The sequence below is a fragment of the Trachemys scripta genome, chromosome 7 (assembly GCF_013100865.1).
Source record: "Trachemys scripta elegans isolate TJP31775 chromosome 7, CAS_Tse_1.0, whole genome shotgun sequence".
Classification (NCBI taxonomy): domain Eukaryota; kingdom Metazoa; phylum Chordata; order Testudines; family Emydidae; genus Trachemys; species Trachemys scripta.
This window is the reverse complement of record NC_048304.1, coordinates 8,754,242-8,772,016: the sequence shown is the minus strand read 5'-3', so window position 1 is coordinate 8,772,016 and position 17,775 is coordinate 8,754,242. Positions and strand designations below refer to the sequence as shown.

The 17,775-nt window shown below is 43.4% G+C and overlaps 1 protein-coding gene across 1 annotated transcript; it reads right to left on the bottom strand.

Moving 5' to 3' along the window:
* Positions 1–374: 374 nt before the first annotated feature.
* Positions 375–16,268, bottom strand: ARL6IP5 (ADP ribosylation factor like GTPase 6 interacting protein 5). Its single transcript, XM_034776933.1, has 3 exons — positions 16,035–16,268; positions 2,618–2,835; positions 375–2,215 (listed from the first exon to the last, which is right to left on the bottom strand). The coding sequence occupies exons 1-3, from the start codon at positions 16,208–16,210 to the stop codon at positions 2,043–2,045; spliced, it is 567 nt and encodes a 188-aa protein (XP_034632824.1). The 5' UTR covers positions 16,211–16,268; the 3' UTR covers positions 375–2,042.
* Positions 16,269–17,775: the final 1,507 nt, after the last annotated feature.

The window sequence follows — 17,775 nt, the reverse complement described above, 5'->3', positions numbered from 1 at the left end:
GGAAAATTTGGTTTAACAAACAACAAAAAAACCCAAACCCTACCCCGCCCAGTTTGGTAAGCATACCATTTTTCAAATTAGTTCAAGAGGCAGCCCTCCCTACTCTCCTCCACCCAGAAAACCACTCACCCAAACGGATACAGATATCCAATGACTCACTGTGGCATGTTCCAAATCCATTCCCTTTCTGAAAGGAAAGAAGACCCACAGTGCATTGTGTTGTGCTTTTGTTATATGTAAAGTAGTGACCATAGTTCAAAAACCAAAAAAGTTTGTCACTTAAACTGCATCATGTTATTGTAGAGTAGTGTGATCTTGATTAAAGCTCACTTTTCTGCATTAGGATTAGTTTAAAAAGAAATAAATGCACTCAGTTTTATCAATTGTTAAAGTTTATTCTTCACAACTCATTTTTAAAATTCTACAATGGAACCATATATTCATGAAGTCATAGGCTAGTATCTCTTCTGTAAGTGTAGCAAGAACTACTCATCAAAAGCTAAGACAAGGTACTATAATAAAGGAGCAGGGCATTGCTTCTTACCCTGGAATATACACGTAAAGACAAACTTCCAATAAATACTGATCACTCTGGAACATTTGCATGGAATGAGGTGTTCAGACTCCTAAACAATTCATTTTGAAGAGACACCGTATGTGCGCGCACGCACATGTCTATATACATGAACTCTGAAGAGGTTTTTGGATATCTGCTATACCTGCCATGTATATCAAGTCAGTTACAGATAAATACTTCATAAAAAGGAGGAGAGATGCAAGAGTGCTAGTTAATCTGCATACGTTTTTCCATGCATATGGTTTAGGTAGCACAGACTGCAGTCAAGCTGAAGTTTACTGAAGAAATTTGTAACAAGAGCTCTTGAAAGTAATTGCTTACATGAATTTGGAAATGGTTCTAAGAATATGCAATTTATTGTTTTTATTTATAAGTCTGAAATCTAGTCTTATTTTCCCTGAACAGAGCCACAAGTGGAATAAGTTAGCAAAAATGTATGTTTTAGCCAGTGTCATCTTTAAACTGGAAGAGAGTCAGAGCACAATTTGGACAATGAGGCAAGTCCTAAAATCTCAAGTGACAGTTCTGGTTTTTGAAAACCAGAACTCCAAATAAGAGAGTGTCCTAGCTATTCTTACAGTCCAGTTTTGTTTTTTTAAGCATAAAAAAAAAAAAAAAGAAAAGAAGAAGAAATCAACCACAAAACCCCACACCTTACAAGTGTGAAATCGTGGCTCTCTTGAAGTCAATGGCAACAAAAAAAACTTCCATGGACTTCAAGAGAGCCAAGATTTCACAGAGACATTTAAGGCTAATAATAACCTTCAGAGACACATGCGCCTCTCCTATGGAATTCAGTCGAATTTGCATAGGTGTATTGCGGGCAGAACTGGACAAGGGTGCTATATAGTTTACATATGTTGCCCATTTAGACTTTGATCTCTTGCTATAAGAAAATATTACATTTTGTGAACAGACTAGGAGTGTGAGGTGACTTGTGCGCTCTAGTCAATTTATTCTTTCCATTTGCTACTTCAGATAAGATGGCTTGAATATAACCCACTTGAAAAGTGTATTGGCAGAGCATTCAGCCAATCCTGACTGACAGATTTTTGTCTGGTGACAGTGTTAGCCAACCGGTAGAGCACTAAACAGTCCTCCCACCCCATACCATCCCTCCAATGAAGTGCATTATAAATACTTAGACATGACACTGGCTACCAAGAACAGGTTCAGAGACTGCAATTCATGTTTGTTTCTCCCCCACCTCCCCTGCCAGAAAACAAGTGCTTTAAACCATTACACACATATGCACTAACAGGAAGACATTTTACCATATTATAGAAAGGTGACTCTCTCTCCTCCCCAGTCTTAGAGGAGCCCTGAATAACTTTGTATACCTTTATCTTGCCATTGTCAATCTGTACAGTACGTGCATCTCACAGACAAATTGAAAGCAAGCTTTGACAAGAGTAAATAGCAACTAAATTCCTGCAACAGATAAGAAAGCCATATTATGTGCCCCTTATTCCTTCACTTTAGCGATGTAATCAGCCAGTTTGTTGATGTTCTCTTCCTGCTGATCAAGGGCATCAAGTACTATGCCCATAGGAGTCTTCTTCAAACCTATTCCTTCCATTTTATTTTCCAGCTTGTTCTTTATGCTCCGAAGCCTCAGAGACGCATGGATAAATATCACTAAGAACAGAAATACATGTTTGTTAACTGACATGCCCCCATTTAATATCTAGCTCTTTAGCGCCCCTCATCTGGCACTTTGAAGGACTCTGTAAATGAGCTGACATCCAAAAGTAGGAAGCTGGAAGTCTAACACATATGTACTGATATGGTCTGCTTAAGAAATCATGTAAGTATATGTCCTACCTCCAATATAGTTTACTGTTCTGAAAAGGAAAACTATAGATTCCTTCAAGTTTCACTTGCTAGCAGCCTTGAAAGTCAGTTGTAGAAGATTTGTTTTGGGACAATTTTTAAAACCTCAAATTTCATATATTAAGTGAAGCCAAACGTTAATTCAGAGTGAATAGACTTGAGCTTTTAGTTCTAGCCATGGGAAGTGGAGAGAAAAGCTATACTTACACAGTAGAGGAAAGGTTATCCCAAATATGAACACCATGACGCCTCCAAAATAGGATATCAAGAAGTAACTAGACAGCAGGATGGCTACCACAAACGCAGTTGGGTACTGCTTCTTGAACTTGCGAAGGATGTCTTTGTTGTGTGATGCCCACACAAAACCTGTGAACACCAGCACTACTACGGTGCCACCAAGGATCATGTTCAGTGGGCTCAGAAATCTAGGGAGAAAGTGAGGGAAAAGTGTTTGAGCAACATCTTCATTTTAGAACATAGGAGTTACGCATTCAATCTTAGTGTCTCAGTATTACACGAGTAGGAAGATAAAGACAGTTGACAAGGCTTATGCTTCAGTGTTTCAAAACCCTTATCAGCCAGCTTCTGACATTCACATGTCGTGCTTTGTTAGCCACAACGTTGTCATGCAGAGACTGTAAGCCACTGGTAAGTGATGCATTGAATTAGCATTGTTCTAGTGTGTATTTACACACACTATTCTCCCCTGCCCTAGTTTTTGGAGGAGTTCAGTACTTATGAAAGCAAGGAACTCACATCTGGTTAAAGAGTCCTGACAGGAATCATCCTCAGCACATCTAAACGCAACCACCCATTTCACTCCTGGGCCTTTCCTGAGCAGCATCCGACAGTCATGCCAGATTGTATGATGGCCTGGTGCTTGCTGGGACTGGTCTTCTCCATTTGTGGCTTAAAACTGGATCTAACCTAGTCTTCAGGAGGTGAGAACGCTAGTGATTTCCCACTGTACTGCCTTGAGCTTCAGATAAGGTTCAGGCCAGGATGTTTCATTTACATTTCCCCCCCACACACTATATTATGCAAAATGGTACTTTAGAATACAAATAGAAATCAAATCTTCAGAAGTAGTAAATGTAAGAGAAGAGATGCAAAGATATCACACGAGTCAAAAATCAGGACAGTCTGTATCCCTATGTAGGGCACTCACTTTCATCAGCGTGACAGGTGCAAACTGCAGGTAGAAGGTACTAGGATCTTGGACCGAGTTGATGGACCTATCCTCCATGAACATTTATACTTTTGGCCTTCACCACATCCCCTGGGAATGAGTTCCACAGGTTGGCTGTGCATTGTGTGAAGAAGAAGAAGTAGTACTTCTTTGTGTTTGTTTTAAGCCATAGTTAAGGAAAGTTCTGTTTGTATGACCAAGATGATCCTGATTTGCCACTGTCAAAGGGGGTTCATCCCTACTATAGCAATTCCAGTATTTCAGGCTATAGTTCATCTCAGACATAACCAGATGCAACACTAAAGCTAAGTGACCTGCCCACACTTACATCAGCAGTAAGTTTGGCTCATCCCCTTGGACAACTGCTGTAGCATATGGTAGCATTTATAATCTGTCCTTAACATCCAACAAAAACGAAGAGCCGTTTCATACACATTATCTAGTTACACTGGCAGCATTTGTAGCCACTCCTCTGACAAAGGGTTCTGTAGGAAAGGGGAAAACTAATCACTTGTTTGAAACAACTCGTTTCCAGTTTCCTCTGTAGATCAGCTGTCCCAACAAGGATGGGACAACTGGATTGAAAATAAAAACCCAAGTTAGCTACCCACCTGCTCCTGTTATTCATGTCTGAGCTCCAGCATGGCACACAGGAACTCTGATAGGGCAGGCCTGTTTGCAATATTTGAGTCATTTGTCTTGCAGTCAGCTACAGACTATATTTAGTTTAGAACAGTCTCTTAAGCTTCCAGGCTGGAAAAAGTGACCAGCGTTACTCCAGGTAGAAGTTATTTTAAATCTGTGTTCTGCTGCAGCAGGATTTCTGATCAGACTACACTAGTAATGCTAATATAGGTTTCAGAACCACCGTGCTTGTATTTTTTTATTTTAAAGTCTAAATACACTTCCTATTCCCCTCCACCAGGGGAATTAACCTTGTTACCTTCTATTAAACAGAGCAGGTCATTTCTCATAGTTCGCCAGTAGCCTGTCACTAGATTTGGGTGCAGGAGGTAGAGCCTTGTCCCCAGTTAAACATTTGTAGCAAAGTTGATATATTCCACTTCAACATTCACAGGCTTTTATTTATTTTTCCACTTTAGGAGTTGGGGGTTTGTATAAATCACTTCTGCCCAAACATTAAATGGAGGAATATTTTTCTCCCTATTGACAGGTAGTTCATACCAAATCTCTACTTTAAAAAACATGTCAAGTTGTATTCTAGGGCGTTTGTACAGTTGAACTCCCTCAGCTGCAGAGGCATAGCTGCAAGTGATCCCACAAGACCGCTTTCCCAAGGAAAGAGTTAATCTGAAGTACATGCTTTCTGAAGTGGGATGAATTGCAAAGAGTACAAAGAACCAGTGAGTAAGTATCAAATGAGATCATTCAGAGCCACATAAAGGCAGACTAGTAGTAACGCTGTCCAAAGAACATGAATATTCATGTTGTGAGCCATGTGGTTCAGATTCCCCAACACTATTGAATTCAATCTGTTCTGTTTTATGCCATTTTCCCTAATAACATCACTGAAAGCCATTTGCATTATGCAGTACTGCTTCCTGCTCCCAAGTGCTACCACAGGATCATGCTCACAAGAAATAAATGCCACCAGAGAGGAGGAGTCAAACGGTGGCATATTTCACGAAGGCAGACTTGTGATCACTTTCTAAATATCTGCTATATTTAATGCACCCCCTGATTTAAGCAATGGTGGAACAAATGATCAGGACAATCCTAGTTTTCCAGGTAGAATATTTTGCCTCTGAACTTGTGAACAGTTAGGTTTTCACCTTAGTCCAAAATATCAGAGTAAGTGACAGGAGGGTCCTGTTACAGATAGTGTATGCAAACAGAGTGCAGTTGAACTGCAGTTATACCTAGGTATTGAGTTTTGGAGCATAGGTTTGAGTTCTTTGCAGCATTTATCCAATACCAGTGATTGGTTAATATGTATTCTTTGAGATAACTAGTTATTCTACTTTGGGTTGGGAGGAAGTAAAGTAGATTGTGAACTTCAGAATTGCTTTCCAAAGGGCCAGATTTTTCTCTTTTACATCATAGTAAATCTGAAGCATCTCCTCTGATGTCAGGGCTATCTAAGAAAATCATCAGAATCTGTCTCTGGGATGAGCTACACCTGTTTGTCTGTAAATGGCAGCGGCGTGCTAGAGGAGTATCACACTCTAACACTCACTTGCGCAGCCCATGCGCTGCTGAATGAGGGGGAGTGAATTAGGGCCCAGTCCAGCAGTTCATTGTTAAGGTAACGAGAGACAGACAGGACAGACACTAGAGCACCAGGTATTGCATGCTTTTGTGCTTCTATCTAAGAATAGGAGCTATATTGACCCACATGCAATCTCTTAAAACTGTGTCCTAGAAGTTCCCCTTCAACAGCACACTAAGTACCGTTGTGGCCTTGCTTATATCTGAGCACAGTCTGATAGTACTTCCCAGCCCTCATGTTTGAAGCCTAGATTGAAGTCTTTCAAAACTTGCAGAGACTAGATAAGTATCTCCTTACATCTCATCACTTTCTAAATACCTTTCTCCTTCAGAGGTTTATTAGGCATCTCAAACTTAAAACATTTTAAAAGGCATCTAATAGGACAGCAGCACTGTGGCAATGAGTTTTAGGTTGCTCAGACAACTTGAAAAACAGAAGCTTGGGAAGAAGGCAACAACTGATTTCTCTGTGGGAAACAAGAACTAAGTCAGGAATAAAACAGCATGCCAAGTGAGATGAAGGAGGAGTGAGCGAGAGGTCTGGGTCCCGCAGAGAATGGAACAAATCAGTAGGGAAAAGCCAGCCATCTAGAGATGGAATTTCTCTGTAGTCTCATGATTACAGCAAGTACCCCTCTGCCTCCTTTCTGAGACACCATTTGCTTTCATACAAAGGTACAGTAAGACAATGCAAGAAAAAGTCCATTCCCAGATTGGTTAATATTTGTGTTGTCAGGCTGGTAGGCCTGACTGGGTGAAGGGCAAGGAAGGAAGTCAAGCACTATTCCGAGGGAGCACCGTGGGGGCTCTGTCTGCCTCTCAGAACTTGCTGGATTACTATGAAGCATGGCCTTATTGAATCCAGACTAGGGTGACCAGACAGCAAGTGTGAAAAATTGGGATGGGGTGGGGGTAATAGGAGCCTAAATAAGAAAAAGACCCAAAAAACAGGACTGTCCCTCTAAAATCGGGACATCTGGTCCCCCTAATCCAGACCTATAAGCGGTAAATTTGTGGTTACAGTGGTGTTTGAGGAACTGCAAGTACCTGGACAGAAGACACATCTGACCAGTGAGAGGATGTTAAGAGGAGGTACTGAGTTGTTGAAATCTGAATTCTAAGACAGATGGCTTGCAGTTACCGTCACAGGCTACAGGTTAGGTTTTCCTAAGGCTACACATATAATCCAAGGTCTGTTTATATTTGAGAGACATACCATGCTGCCTCTCATCTTGGTAGCATATTTTCCATAATGGCCTGGTCGAGGGTGTGAATCAACACACACAAAAAAGTGAAGGTGATCAGTTGCACGGAGAGGGGATAGCCCAGCTGGCTAGTTTTTCAGCAGCTAAGAATTCAAATAGTCCTTTTGTACGAAGAGCTGGCACTAGGCAAAAGCAGATTAAGCAATTGCTTAGGGCCCCCCCCCCATTAATTATTAGTATGTGTTGGGGGGCAAAAATATTCCTGTGACAGCCCCCAATGGGCTAGCACCAGCACTGTTTGTAAATGAAGGATGGCAGACAGTGCTCCAGTGAGTTCTCTTTTACATGACTCTAGGCAGAGGACAGTTCAAGAGATGGCACTCTGTCAAGCTATTAAAGTAGGGATGCTTTAAGAACAGAGCTAGATTGAGCCTGTGCTTTATTTAGCAGCTGTCACATCTGTCAGCTTGTTTTGCTTTGCATGTGACCTTACTTCAGGAAAGTCTCTATTAAAACACTGGCAGAACCTTTGTTTCTTATTGTGTAGCAGAGCTTTTTGCTAACTGCCTTGTGACTGACTAGGCTCACCCTCAACACAATATACTCATTTAGAGGGAATACATATAAAAAGATATGCACCCTTTCTCTAGAGGCCCAAGAAAGTTATGCCGGAGTTCCCCCCCACGCCCACATTCCAGTAAATGAGCAGGCATAGTGTTGCTTTACTCACTTATAAGTTATTTCAAGAGAGCACAGATCAAATTCTGCCCTCAGTTACATCTATGCAATCTTACTGAAGCCAGTACAGTTTGCATAGGCTTAACTGATGGCAGAATTTAGTCCTGTACATTTAAGCAAGTGGGATTGCCAGGTGTCCAACTGGAATGCCCAGTCAAAAAGGGACCCTGGCAGCTCGTCCTTAAAAGTCCAGTCGACAGCGCAGCAGGGCTGGCAGGCTCCCTGCCTGCCTTGGCTCCACGCGGCTCCCAGAAGCAGTGGCATGTACCCCCTCTGGCTCCTTAGGTGTAGGGGCAGCTAGGGGTCTCCATGCGCTGCCCCTGCCCCAAGCACCGGCTCTACAGCTCCCATTGGCAGGAACCGCAGCTAATGGGAACTGCAGGGGTGGCGCCTGAGGCTGGGGCAGCATGTGGCTGCTTGAGGTAAGTGCTGCCCAGAGCCTGCACCCCTAGCCTCCCTCTTCCCTTCCCCCCCCCACCCGCTGCCCCAGCCCTGATCTCCCTCCTGAAGATCAGAGAAGAGGAGAATGCAGGTAAAAATCACAACATGAGGCTGCAGGTAAGCAGACTATTAAACCATATCAGAACAGAGAGGTAAGGTGGGTGAGGTAATCTCTTTTCTTGGGCCAGCTTCTGTTGGTGAAGACGACATGTTTTCAAGCTACACAGAGCTCTTCGTTGGGTCTGGGAATTTGGGAAATGTATTAAGATGAAAACAAATATTCTAACTTCTTATGCTAAAGTATGTGCTGTTTGATCTTGTATTAAGTGTCACAGCTAAATACATTTCTCAGATCTGATGAAGAGCTCTATGTAGCTGGAAAACTTGTCTCTCTCTCTCACACACAAACAGAAGCTGGCCCAAGGAAAAAAAAATAGACAAGGTGGTTAAGGTAATATATATAATATTCTGGAACCCACACAGCTACTACAACAGAACAGACAGCTGTTGACTTACACTGCAGATGTGGGGCTCTGGAATCCCCAGCTCATTTTACACTACCAAATTTTATAACAATTTTTACATGGTGTGAAGGCTCTAGTAGCTAAAATTTAAGTCTTTGATGTGCATGACAAAAGGAGTTCCAAAATACTGTGCAAGTTTAACTGAATACACAGTGATTTGACTTTTACTAAAGCAGCATCAGTAAGGGTATGTCTTCACTACCTGCCGTATTGGCGGGTAGCAATCGATTTATCCGGGATCGATATATCGCGTCTCGTTAAGACGCAATATATCGATCCCTGAACGCGCTCACTGTCGACTCCGGAACTCCACCAGCGCAAGTGGCGATAGCACAGTCGACGGGGGAGCCGCAGCCGTTGATCCCGCGCTGTCTGGACCCCAGGTAATTCGATCAAAGATACTTCGACTTCAGCTACGCTATTTGCGTAGCTGAAGTTGCGTATCTTGGATCGATTCCCCTCCCCCCCGTGTAGACCAGCCCTAAGGCATAGAAACCTATTAGGCAAGATTTCATTCTCCTGCCAGAGTGGGAGTCCCCCACTAGGATGCAGGGATGGTCTAAGTCAGGGGTCGGCAACCTTTCAGAAGTGGTGTGTAGAGTCTTCATTTATTCACTCAAATTTAAGGTTTCGAGTGCCAGTAATACATTAATGTTTTTAAGAGTCTTTCTACAAGTTTATAATAGATTACATACAACAATAGTTTATGCAAGTAAATAGGGTTTTAAAATGTTTAAGAAGCTTCATTTAAAAATTAAATTAAAATGCAAAGCTCCCCGGACTGGTGGCCAGGACCCGGGCAGTGAGAGTGCCACTGAAAATCAGCTCGCATGCTGCCTTTGGCATGCGTGCCATAGGTTGCCTACCCCTGGTCTAGGTATATTTGGTTCTCCCTCAGCGCACAGGGATGGAAGAAATGACCTCTTTGAGGTCCCTTCCCAGCCCTATATTTCTAGGACTCTGATCAGAATAAAACTAACACCGTACAATCTTCATGATAGGACAGATCTATAGTTGAATAGATAAGATATTTTTTGATCTTTGGGGGTGGGGGGAGGGGGAAGTTTTGGTCTGTTTGTACAGCACCTAAAACAATGGGGCCCTGTAGCTCCTGCTGAAATACAAATTAATAACAAAGGCACAAAGGACAGTTAAGCACCCAATTCCTATTGATTTTGGAGTCCTAATCAGATATTAAATATCTTAGAATAGCTACAAGGCTTCAGTGGGAGAGAGATTCTTATTATGGAGCTATATTGGTGTGTAAGTCCAGCATTGAAAAAAAATCAAGGTACTGTATGCAATGTGTTTTAACACAAAGCAGCACAGCACTGTGATTCATTCCCACTGGCACTTTTATTGTATGCGTAAGCAACTACAATAGCCAAGAAATGTTAGCTTCTAGTTTCTGGATTCACAGTTTTCTACTTAGTCCGTGGGAGGCTCACACATGAAGGATCTCCCCCTCTTCCCCCCCCCCCCCACACATGCAGTGTTGTTGTAGCCATGTTGGTCCCAGGGTTTTTCTTTTTAAAAGTCACACAGGAAGTGTGCACATAATAGACTGATTACTTAGTGGCCTTTATACTTTGCCATCTGGGACCACTACACACAGGGATAGCTTTTATTGGGATGAGATTAGTGTTCAGATGGTATAGTACCATATGAAGGTTCTCTATTAAACTAGGGGGAAGCTATACAGAGGTAATATTGCAATTTTACACAGCGTGCTCAGCATAAGGGATACAATAGATGCAGCTCCTTATCCCAGGCAGAGGTATCCTGTACTCACTTGCGGTTTCAGAGTGGCAGCCGTGTTAGTCTGTATCAGCAAAAACACTGAGGAATCCTTGTGGCACCTTAGAGACTAACAAATTTATTTGGGCATAAGCTTTCGTGGGCTATAACCCACTTCATCAGATGCATGGAGTGAAAAATAAAGTAGGAAGGTATAAATATACAGCACATGAAAAGATGGGAGTTGCCTTACCAAGTGGTAACGAGGCCAATTCAATCAGGGGGAATGTGGCCCATTCCCAACAGTTGACAAGTTGGAGTGTAAAAAGCAACAGAGTCCTGTGGTACCTTTAAGACTAACAGATGTATTGGAGCTTACGCTCCAATAGGAGTGAATATCAACAGAGGGAAAATTACTTTTTGTAGTGACCCAGGCACTCCCAGTCTTTATTTAGGCCTAATTTGATGGTGTCAAGTTTGCAAATTAATTCCAGTTCTGCAGTTTCTTGTTGAAGTCTGTGTTTGAAGGTTTTTTGTTGAAGAATGGCCACTTAAGTCTGTAATTGAGTGTCCAGGGAGATTGAAGTGCTCTCCTACTGGTTTTTGAATGTTACAATTCTTGATGTCTGATTTGTGTCCATTTAGTCTTTTGCTTAGAGACTGTCCAGTTTGGCCAACGTACATGGCAGAGGGGCATTGCTGGCACATGACATATATAACATTGGTAGATGTGCAGGTGAACAAGCCCCTTATGGTGTGGCTGATGTGTTAGTTCCTATGATGGTGACCCTTGAATAGATATGTGGGCAGAGTTGGCAACGGGGTTTGTTTCAGGGATTGGTTCCTTGGTTAGTGTTTCTGTTGTGTGGTGTGTAGTTGCTGGGGAGTATTTGCTTCAGGTAGTGGGGGTGTCTGTAAGCAAGGACTGGCCTGTCTCCCAAGGTCTGACAGTGAGGGATCGTCCTCTAGGATAGGTTGTAGATCCCTGATGTGCTGGAGAAGTTTTAGTAGGGGGCTGTAGGTGAGGGCTAGTGGCATTCTGTTACTTTCTTGTTGGGCCTGTCCCGTAGTAGGTGGCTTCTGGGTACTCTTCTGGCTCTGTCAATTGGTTTCTTCACTTGCCCAGATGGGTATTGTAGTTTTAAGAATGCTTGATAGAGATCCTGTAGGTGTTTGTCTCTGTCTGAGGGATTGGAGCAAATGCCGTTGTATCTTAGGGCTTGGCTTGTATGCCCAAATAAATTTGTTAGTCTCTAAGGTGCCACAAGGACTCCTCATTGGATTTCCAACCTGAAGTGAAAACAATGAGTTTCCATCTTATTGTCAGATTCAATTTACAACCATAAAAAGAGAAAAAGAGGGTTTTTATGGTTTTACTAGCAATGTGTAAGATATTTGGAATTGCATAATGCTGATCATGTTGCCCAACACCATCACCACCACAACTGTCAAACTATTCCAGTATAGAGTGTAGAAATCATACAGCCCAGGGGTACAGACACACCCAGCTTGAATGAGATTAGTTAGGCTACTCTAAAACAGAGTTGACCATGGGGCAAATTTAGCCCTGTTGAGAGTAAGAATTTGGCACACTGCAAGGGCCTTTTTGCAGAATCCTGTTACTGCGGCCTTATAAAAGCTCTTGTGCAAGTTAAACCTCATTTTCAACAGGGTTTTCTAGAAGATGTAGAGCCATGATACAGCACTGGATTGCTGCCCAGTGAACAGTTAAGCATGGAGAATTTAGACAAATGACTAAGTCTATGATTTATCAGCAGAGCTTTCTTTAGTTTTCCCACTCAGTGCACTCAGTATTTGAATTGAATTGGTGAAGTCAGCCACAATATGTCCCACATTAAAAAGGGCTGCTTTATGTAATGCACACCCAGAAGTATGGACTTTTGTTTTCCCATGAGGACTTGTTCTTTGCTAAAATAAATGAGAGTTTTGCTATGCCATTCAATGGTGGCAGGATCAGCACTCCTAGAATGCAAAGTCTTCACACAGTATGGCACATAACTCAGGAGCAAGATCTCAGACTCCAGATGTGCCTTATCCTGGTGTTTTCACTTCAGGAATTATTTCTGAAAACTAAAACATCAGAACAGTTAATGTTATGGATCTGTGCACCATGCCTGCTGGGGTTTTTATTGGCAGATTCAACACATACACACAGCTGGAAGAAGTGGGTAATATTTTTCCCGCCCTCAGTTACAGGTAGATAATCCTTATTCTAGAACAGGGATTCTCAAACTGGGGACTGGGACCCCTCCGGGGGTCATGAGGTTATTACGGGGGGGGGGGAGGGGCACAAGCCATCAATCTCCACCCCAAACCCCACTTTGACTCCAGCATTTATAATGGTGTTAAATATATAAAAAAAGTGTTTTTAATTTATAAGGGGGTGGGGAAGAGAAACGCACTCAGAGACTTGCTATGTGAAAGGGGTCACCAGTACAAAAAAGTTTGAGAGCCACTGTTCTAGATTGAGGATTTGAGTATTGTATATTTGGTAGGGAAATGATTGAGGAGGTTCAAGTTGTGGTGGCAACAACAGTTTATAGTGCTTTTGAGCTCCTTGGCTGAAAAGTACATTAAATGGGTTATCTGCCTTTCAGAACTGAACATTAGCTAGCAACCTGAGGTAGAGAAGAACTAACCCCTGGCCAAGACACAAAGTTGCACAGATTTACACAACAGTGAGACATCGCACTAGTCTAAACTAAAACTACTTGTCTATTCTAGACATGTAAGAATGCTGACAGTTAAGGGCAGACTAAAGTGACGTAAGCCAATGCAACTTGTGTGTTTAAAGCAGCACCAAGTAGCCTGCTCAAGGTGACAGAGCTGGGAAAACAACCCAGGAGTCCTGCCTACCAGTTCCATGTTCTAATCACTTGGCCATACAACACCCCTATACTCCCAGTTACCAGCAGCCTTCAAGCTTAGAGCAGGTAGAAGAAAGAGATACTTTATTCCATGCTGCCAGTCCCATAGCTAGTATGCAAAGTAAAAATATCACCCACTTATGAAGACTACTTCACCTCTCAAAGTTCATTGATGCCAATTGAAAAAAAGTGTCTTGACTTTCAGAGGGCTTCAGATTAGGCCATATGTGTTAATGGCCTCAAGAAGTCTGACTGGATGTAGGTTCTTTGCTTTAGAGAGTTTTCATACTGGTTTAAGTTCATTTAAAACATATCTGGCATCTTTATAACATGTTATATAAACAAGATGGTGCCCTGACTCATAGGCTTAAAGACAGACCTGATTCAGACAAAACACAATTCACTATTTAAGTGTTCTGGATTCAGATAAGTGTTGCTACTTTACCTGCCTGGACGTAATTGCAAATGGTTTGGCTGGTAGATTAAGAGGCACCCACCCCCATTATCACTACTTTCTGCATCTGCTTCTAAAACACCTTAACTCAAATCTTACAGCAATACTCTAGAGCAGTGGTTCCCAAACTTTAACCACCTGTGAACCCCTTTCACTAAAATGTCAAGTCTCATGAACTCACTCCTAAAAGTGAATATTTCCATGGATTTTCTCCTTTACTTGAGTATAAATTATAAAAGCAGTGATCTTGGAAATATAAAATTTGTTTTATGACATTAATATACATTAATTATTATTAATCATTGCAGTATTTTTATTACATTATGAAAATGGCAACACTTCCAAGATCTCACTTTCGTAACTTGTATCACTTTGAATAAGCCTGTTATAAGACAAGGCTCCTATATTTCATCAAAGAGTATCAGATTTAAGAAGCCAACTCAAAAAGTTCCTCCTACACAAGCATTCAGGTCTTGAGGAGTCCAGGCAAACAACACATATTATAACAAAGCCTAAACTTGTTCTTCATAATAATTTTAAAAATACTAGCTGCCCATTTAATTTTAAAAACAGCAAAAAATATCCACCTCCCTTTCCATTTCTTATAAGGAGTCTTGAAGTTTTAACCTCAGTATGATAGATATGCTTGCTTTGATCTGCTTAGCTCTTGGAAGTCCAGGGGCTCTGGGCCGCTGGCCCTGTGGTGCCTGGAGTCCCTAAGGACAGCTATGTCCGCCATTAGGGAATTTATTCCTGAGAACCCTCTAACATTTCACGAACCCCCAGGGGTTTACAAACCCCAGTTTGGGAACCACTGCTCTAGAGGGAGCCACACCAGATCCCCATTAGAAAGGGGTTAAATTTTTAGTCTCCATACTTTCTCCAGGAGCAGAAGGGCTCTATGGTGCAGTTGTGCTCAGAGAGTACACCAATATCCAAATGAGACCCCCATGTGCAAAACAATCCTGCTCTTATCATTGGACTTCCAGCACTGACTGCTTCAGGGACTGATCCTGCTCCCCCTCAATCAACAGACCTGGAGCCCTAGCCTGACCTCAGGCACAACAGATGCAATACCATGACTGAACAAAATTGGTCCCGTGCAGTTTATGAAAAAAACCACACACAAACCCCATCAATAGCCAACCATGCACCCCTTTCACTTTCTAAATTCCAACTTGCCGGATTCTGCCCTATGGCTGGTAAACCTTTAAGCAGAAAGCACATCCCTGCAGAGGAAGTGGTTTTATTTTTAACAAGAAAAGCAAAGTTATGAAGAGAGCAACACATCCAGTTCATAAAGTTAGTGTTTTTTAAGACTGAGCAAGACGTTACATTTTTTGATGGGATGTTCAGCTTTAAACTATAGGTCTCCAAAACAAGCACACACACACAAACATATACACACATGCATGCAAACAAGAGCCAACAGAGAAAGAGGGAGATTGGGGGGAAGGAGCTGTTTTAGGACTCCTACTACAAACAGAGGGTCCTGTGGCACCTTTAAGACTAAACAGACGTATTGGGAGCATAAGCTTTCCTGGGTAAGAACCTCACTTCTTCAGACGCAAGTGAAGTGAGGTTCTTGCATCTGAAGACTGTGAGGTTCTTACCCACGAAAGCTTATGCTCCCAATACTTCTGTTAGTCTTAAAGGTGCCACAGGACCCTCTGTTGCTTTTTACAGATTCAGCCTAACACGGCTACCCCTCTGATACTACACAACTGTGCTTTCAAAAGGAAGCCACACCAGCAAACCTTCCATGGAGTCACACCCTTTTTTTTTTGGCCAACTATCCCAGATGAATAGCACCAACTCTTCTGGTTTAAATTCAGAAACCAAGTAATGTTTGCTGCCTCCCTTAAGACAGCGTATGCAGCTGTAGGCCTATCGGATACTAAAGAACAACAACTGCTGTCACTTGGGCTGCGGCCTGATAACCGGGCGGCCTCCCCCCGTACAAGAGCAAAGCTGGAAGCGCTGCGTGGATGACACATTGACACGGCCATCAATGCGCGTCTGCGCCGCGCCACAGCCCAGGGAAAAGTTGCCTCGCTAGTCTCGGGGACCCTGCAAGCGGCCTGCGGAGCTGAACCCCAGCCGGTGCAAGGTGCAGGAGCCCAAACCCCGAGCGCCCCTCCTGGCAGCGCAGACAGGCCAAGGAGGGGGGGGGCCCTTTTGCTACCCACCCCTCCTGCGCAGGAGAGAGGCGGACTCACCCCACGATGGAGATGACCACGGCCGCCAGCAGCAGGTAGTTGGTCTGGTAATAGAGCAGGTTGCTGACCACCCGGTTGTTCCATTTGGACACGTCTTTCAAGTCCGGCCAGGCGAAGCGCTCGAAGCCGGGGAAGAAGTCGTCCCAGGCTCTGCGGGGGGCGAGCTGCACCTCCATCGCTCTCCCCTCCGGCTCCGTGCGCGGCGCCGCGGCGCGTCGGCGGGGCCGGGTTCAAGAGCGCCCGGCAGCGAATCAGCGCGGCCGGGGCTGGCTCAGCTGTGCGGGGAGCCACCCCGCGCCGGCCAGGCGAAGCAGCGGCAGGAGGGGTTTGTTTTCCTCCTCCTGGCCTCCCCTTCCTCCCCCGTGGTACACAGCGGCTGGGGCAACGGGACCGAGACGCCATGTGGCAAGCCCGTCAGAGCGGTGTTTTAAATGCCACATGTTCAACAAGGATTCTTCCCCTCGGGGTCTTTTTGTTGCTGTTGTTGCAACACTGCCTTGCATCTGAAGAAGTGAGGGTCTTACCCACGAAAGCTTATGCTCCCCATACGTCTGTTAGTCTTAAAGGTGCCACAGGACCCTCTGTTGCTTTTTACTGCCTTTCAGGTGAATCCCCACGAGCCTGCTGTTCAATGGGTGAGATTGCATCGTCAGGGGCAGAGAAGCTCAATAATTTGATAAAATTACATTAATGAGCCTATTGGAGAATTGTGGCGGGCCTGTCACGGCTCATCCAACCCAGGAGAAATCTACAATCCAGTCAGATGATTAAGAGTCTAGGGGTTTATTAAAACAACCCTGGACTAAATTGCCCAGGGAGGTTGTGGAATCTCCATCTCTGGAGATATTTAAGAGTAGGTTAGATAAATGTCTATCAGGGATGGTCTAGACAGTATTTGGTCCTGCCATGTGGGCAGGGGACTGGACCCGATGACCTCTCGAGGTCCCTTCCAGTCCTAGAATCTATGAATCTATGAACAAGGAGTCTGGTGGCACTTTAAAGACTAACAGATTTATTTGGGCATAAGCTTTCGTGAGTAAAAACCTCACTTCTTTGGATGCATATAGGGATTTATTGTGTACATTATTGTACTTACTGAAAACGGGGAGGGAGGAGCATTAGTTTAAAAGAATGTCAATTGACATGACATTTTTACAAAGGATCGGATGAATACATATAAAGCAAACGTGGACTCAAATTAACGTGAAGATGTGAAATGCTTCTTATTTTTCACGAAATATTTTACACCAATGCATTTGATGTTTTATAGCCCATACGGGCCACTGCCACAGGCTTGTTCCCATTGTTCCATAAACTGTAACCATCAACACTGAAATTAACAGGCTGTTTGAATGGAGACAACAAGGAGTCCGGTGGCACCTTAAAGACTAACAGATTTATTTGGGCATAAGCTTTCGTGGGTAAAAACCTCACTTTGTGAATTCTAAACTATTCATGTTGCAGAAACGTGCTTCAATTCAATGTGACTCAGAGAATCATGATGATGGCTAGTGCCTATACCCTTCACTTTGGCAAGGGGGGATGGTTTTTGGAGGCCTATGCCCTACTGTTTGGCAATGAAGTGAGACGTGCTGGCACGTTGGCTCTGTGGTGAGCTGTAGGGGACTAGACCCTGCACTGTGGCTAGAGGGATGAGTTCTAGGGGGCACAGTAAGGTTGTGGGGTCCATTCCCTATGTTATTGCTATGGAGATTAGTTCTACACTGTCCTGTATTGGAGC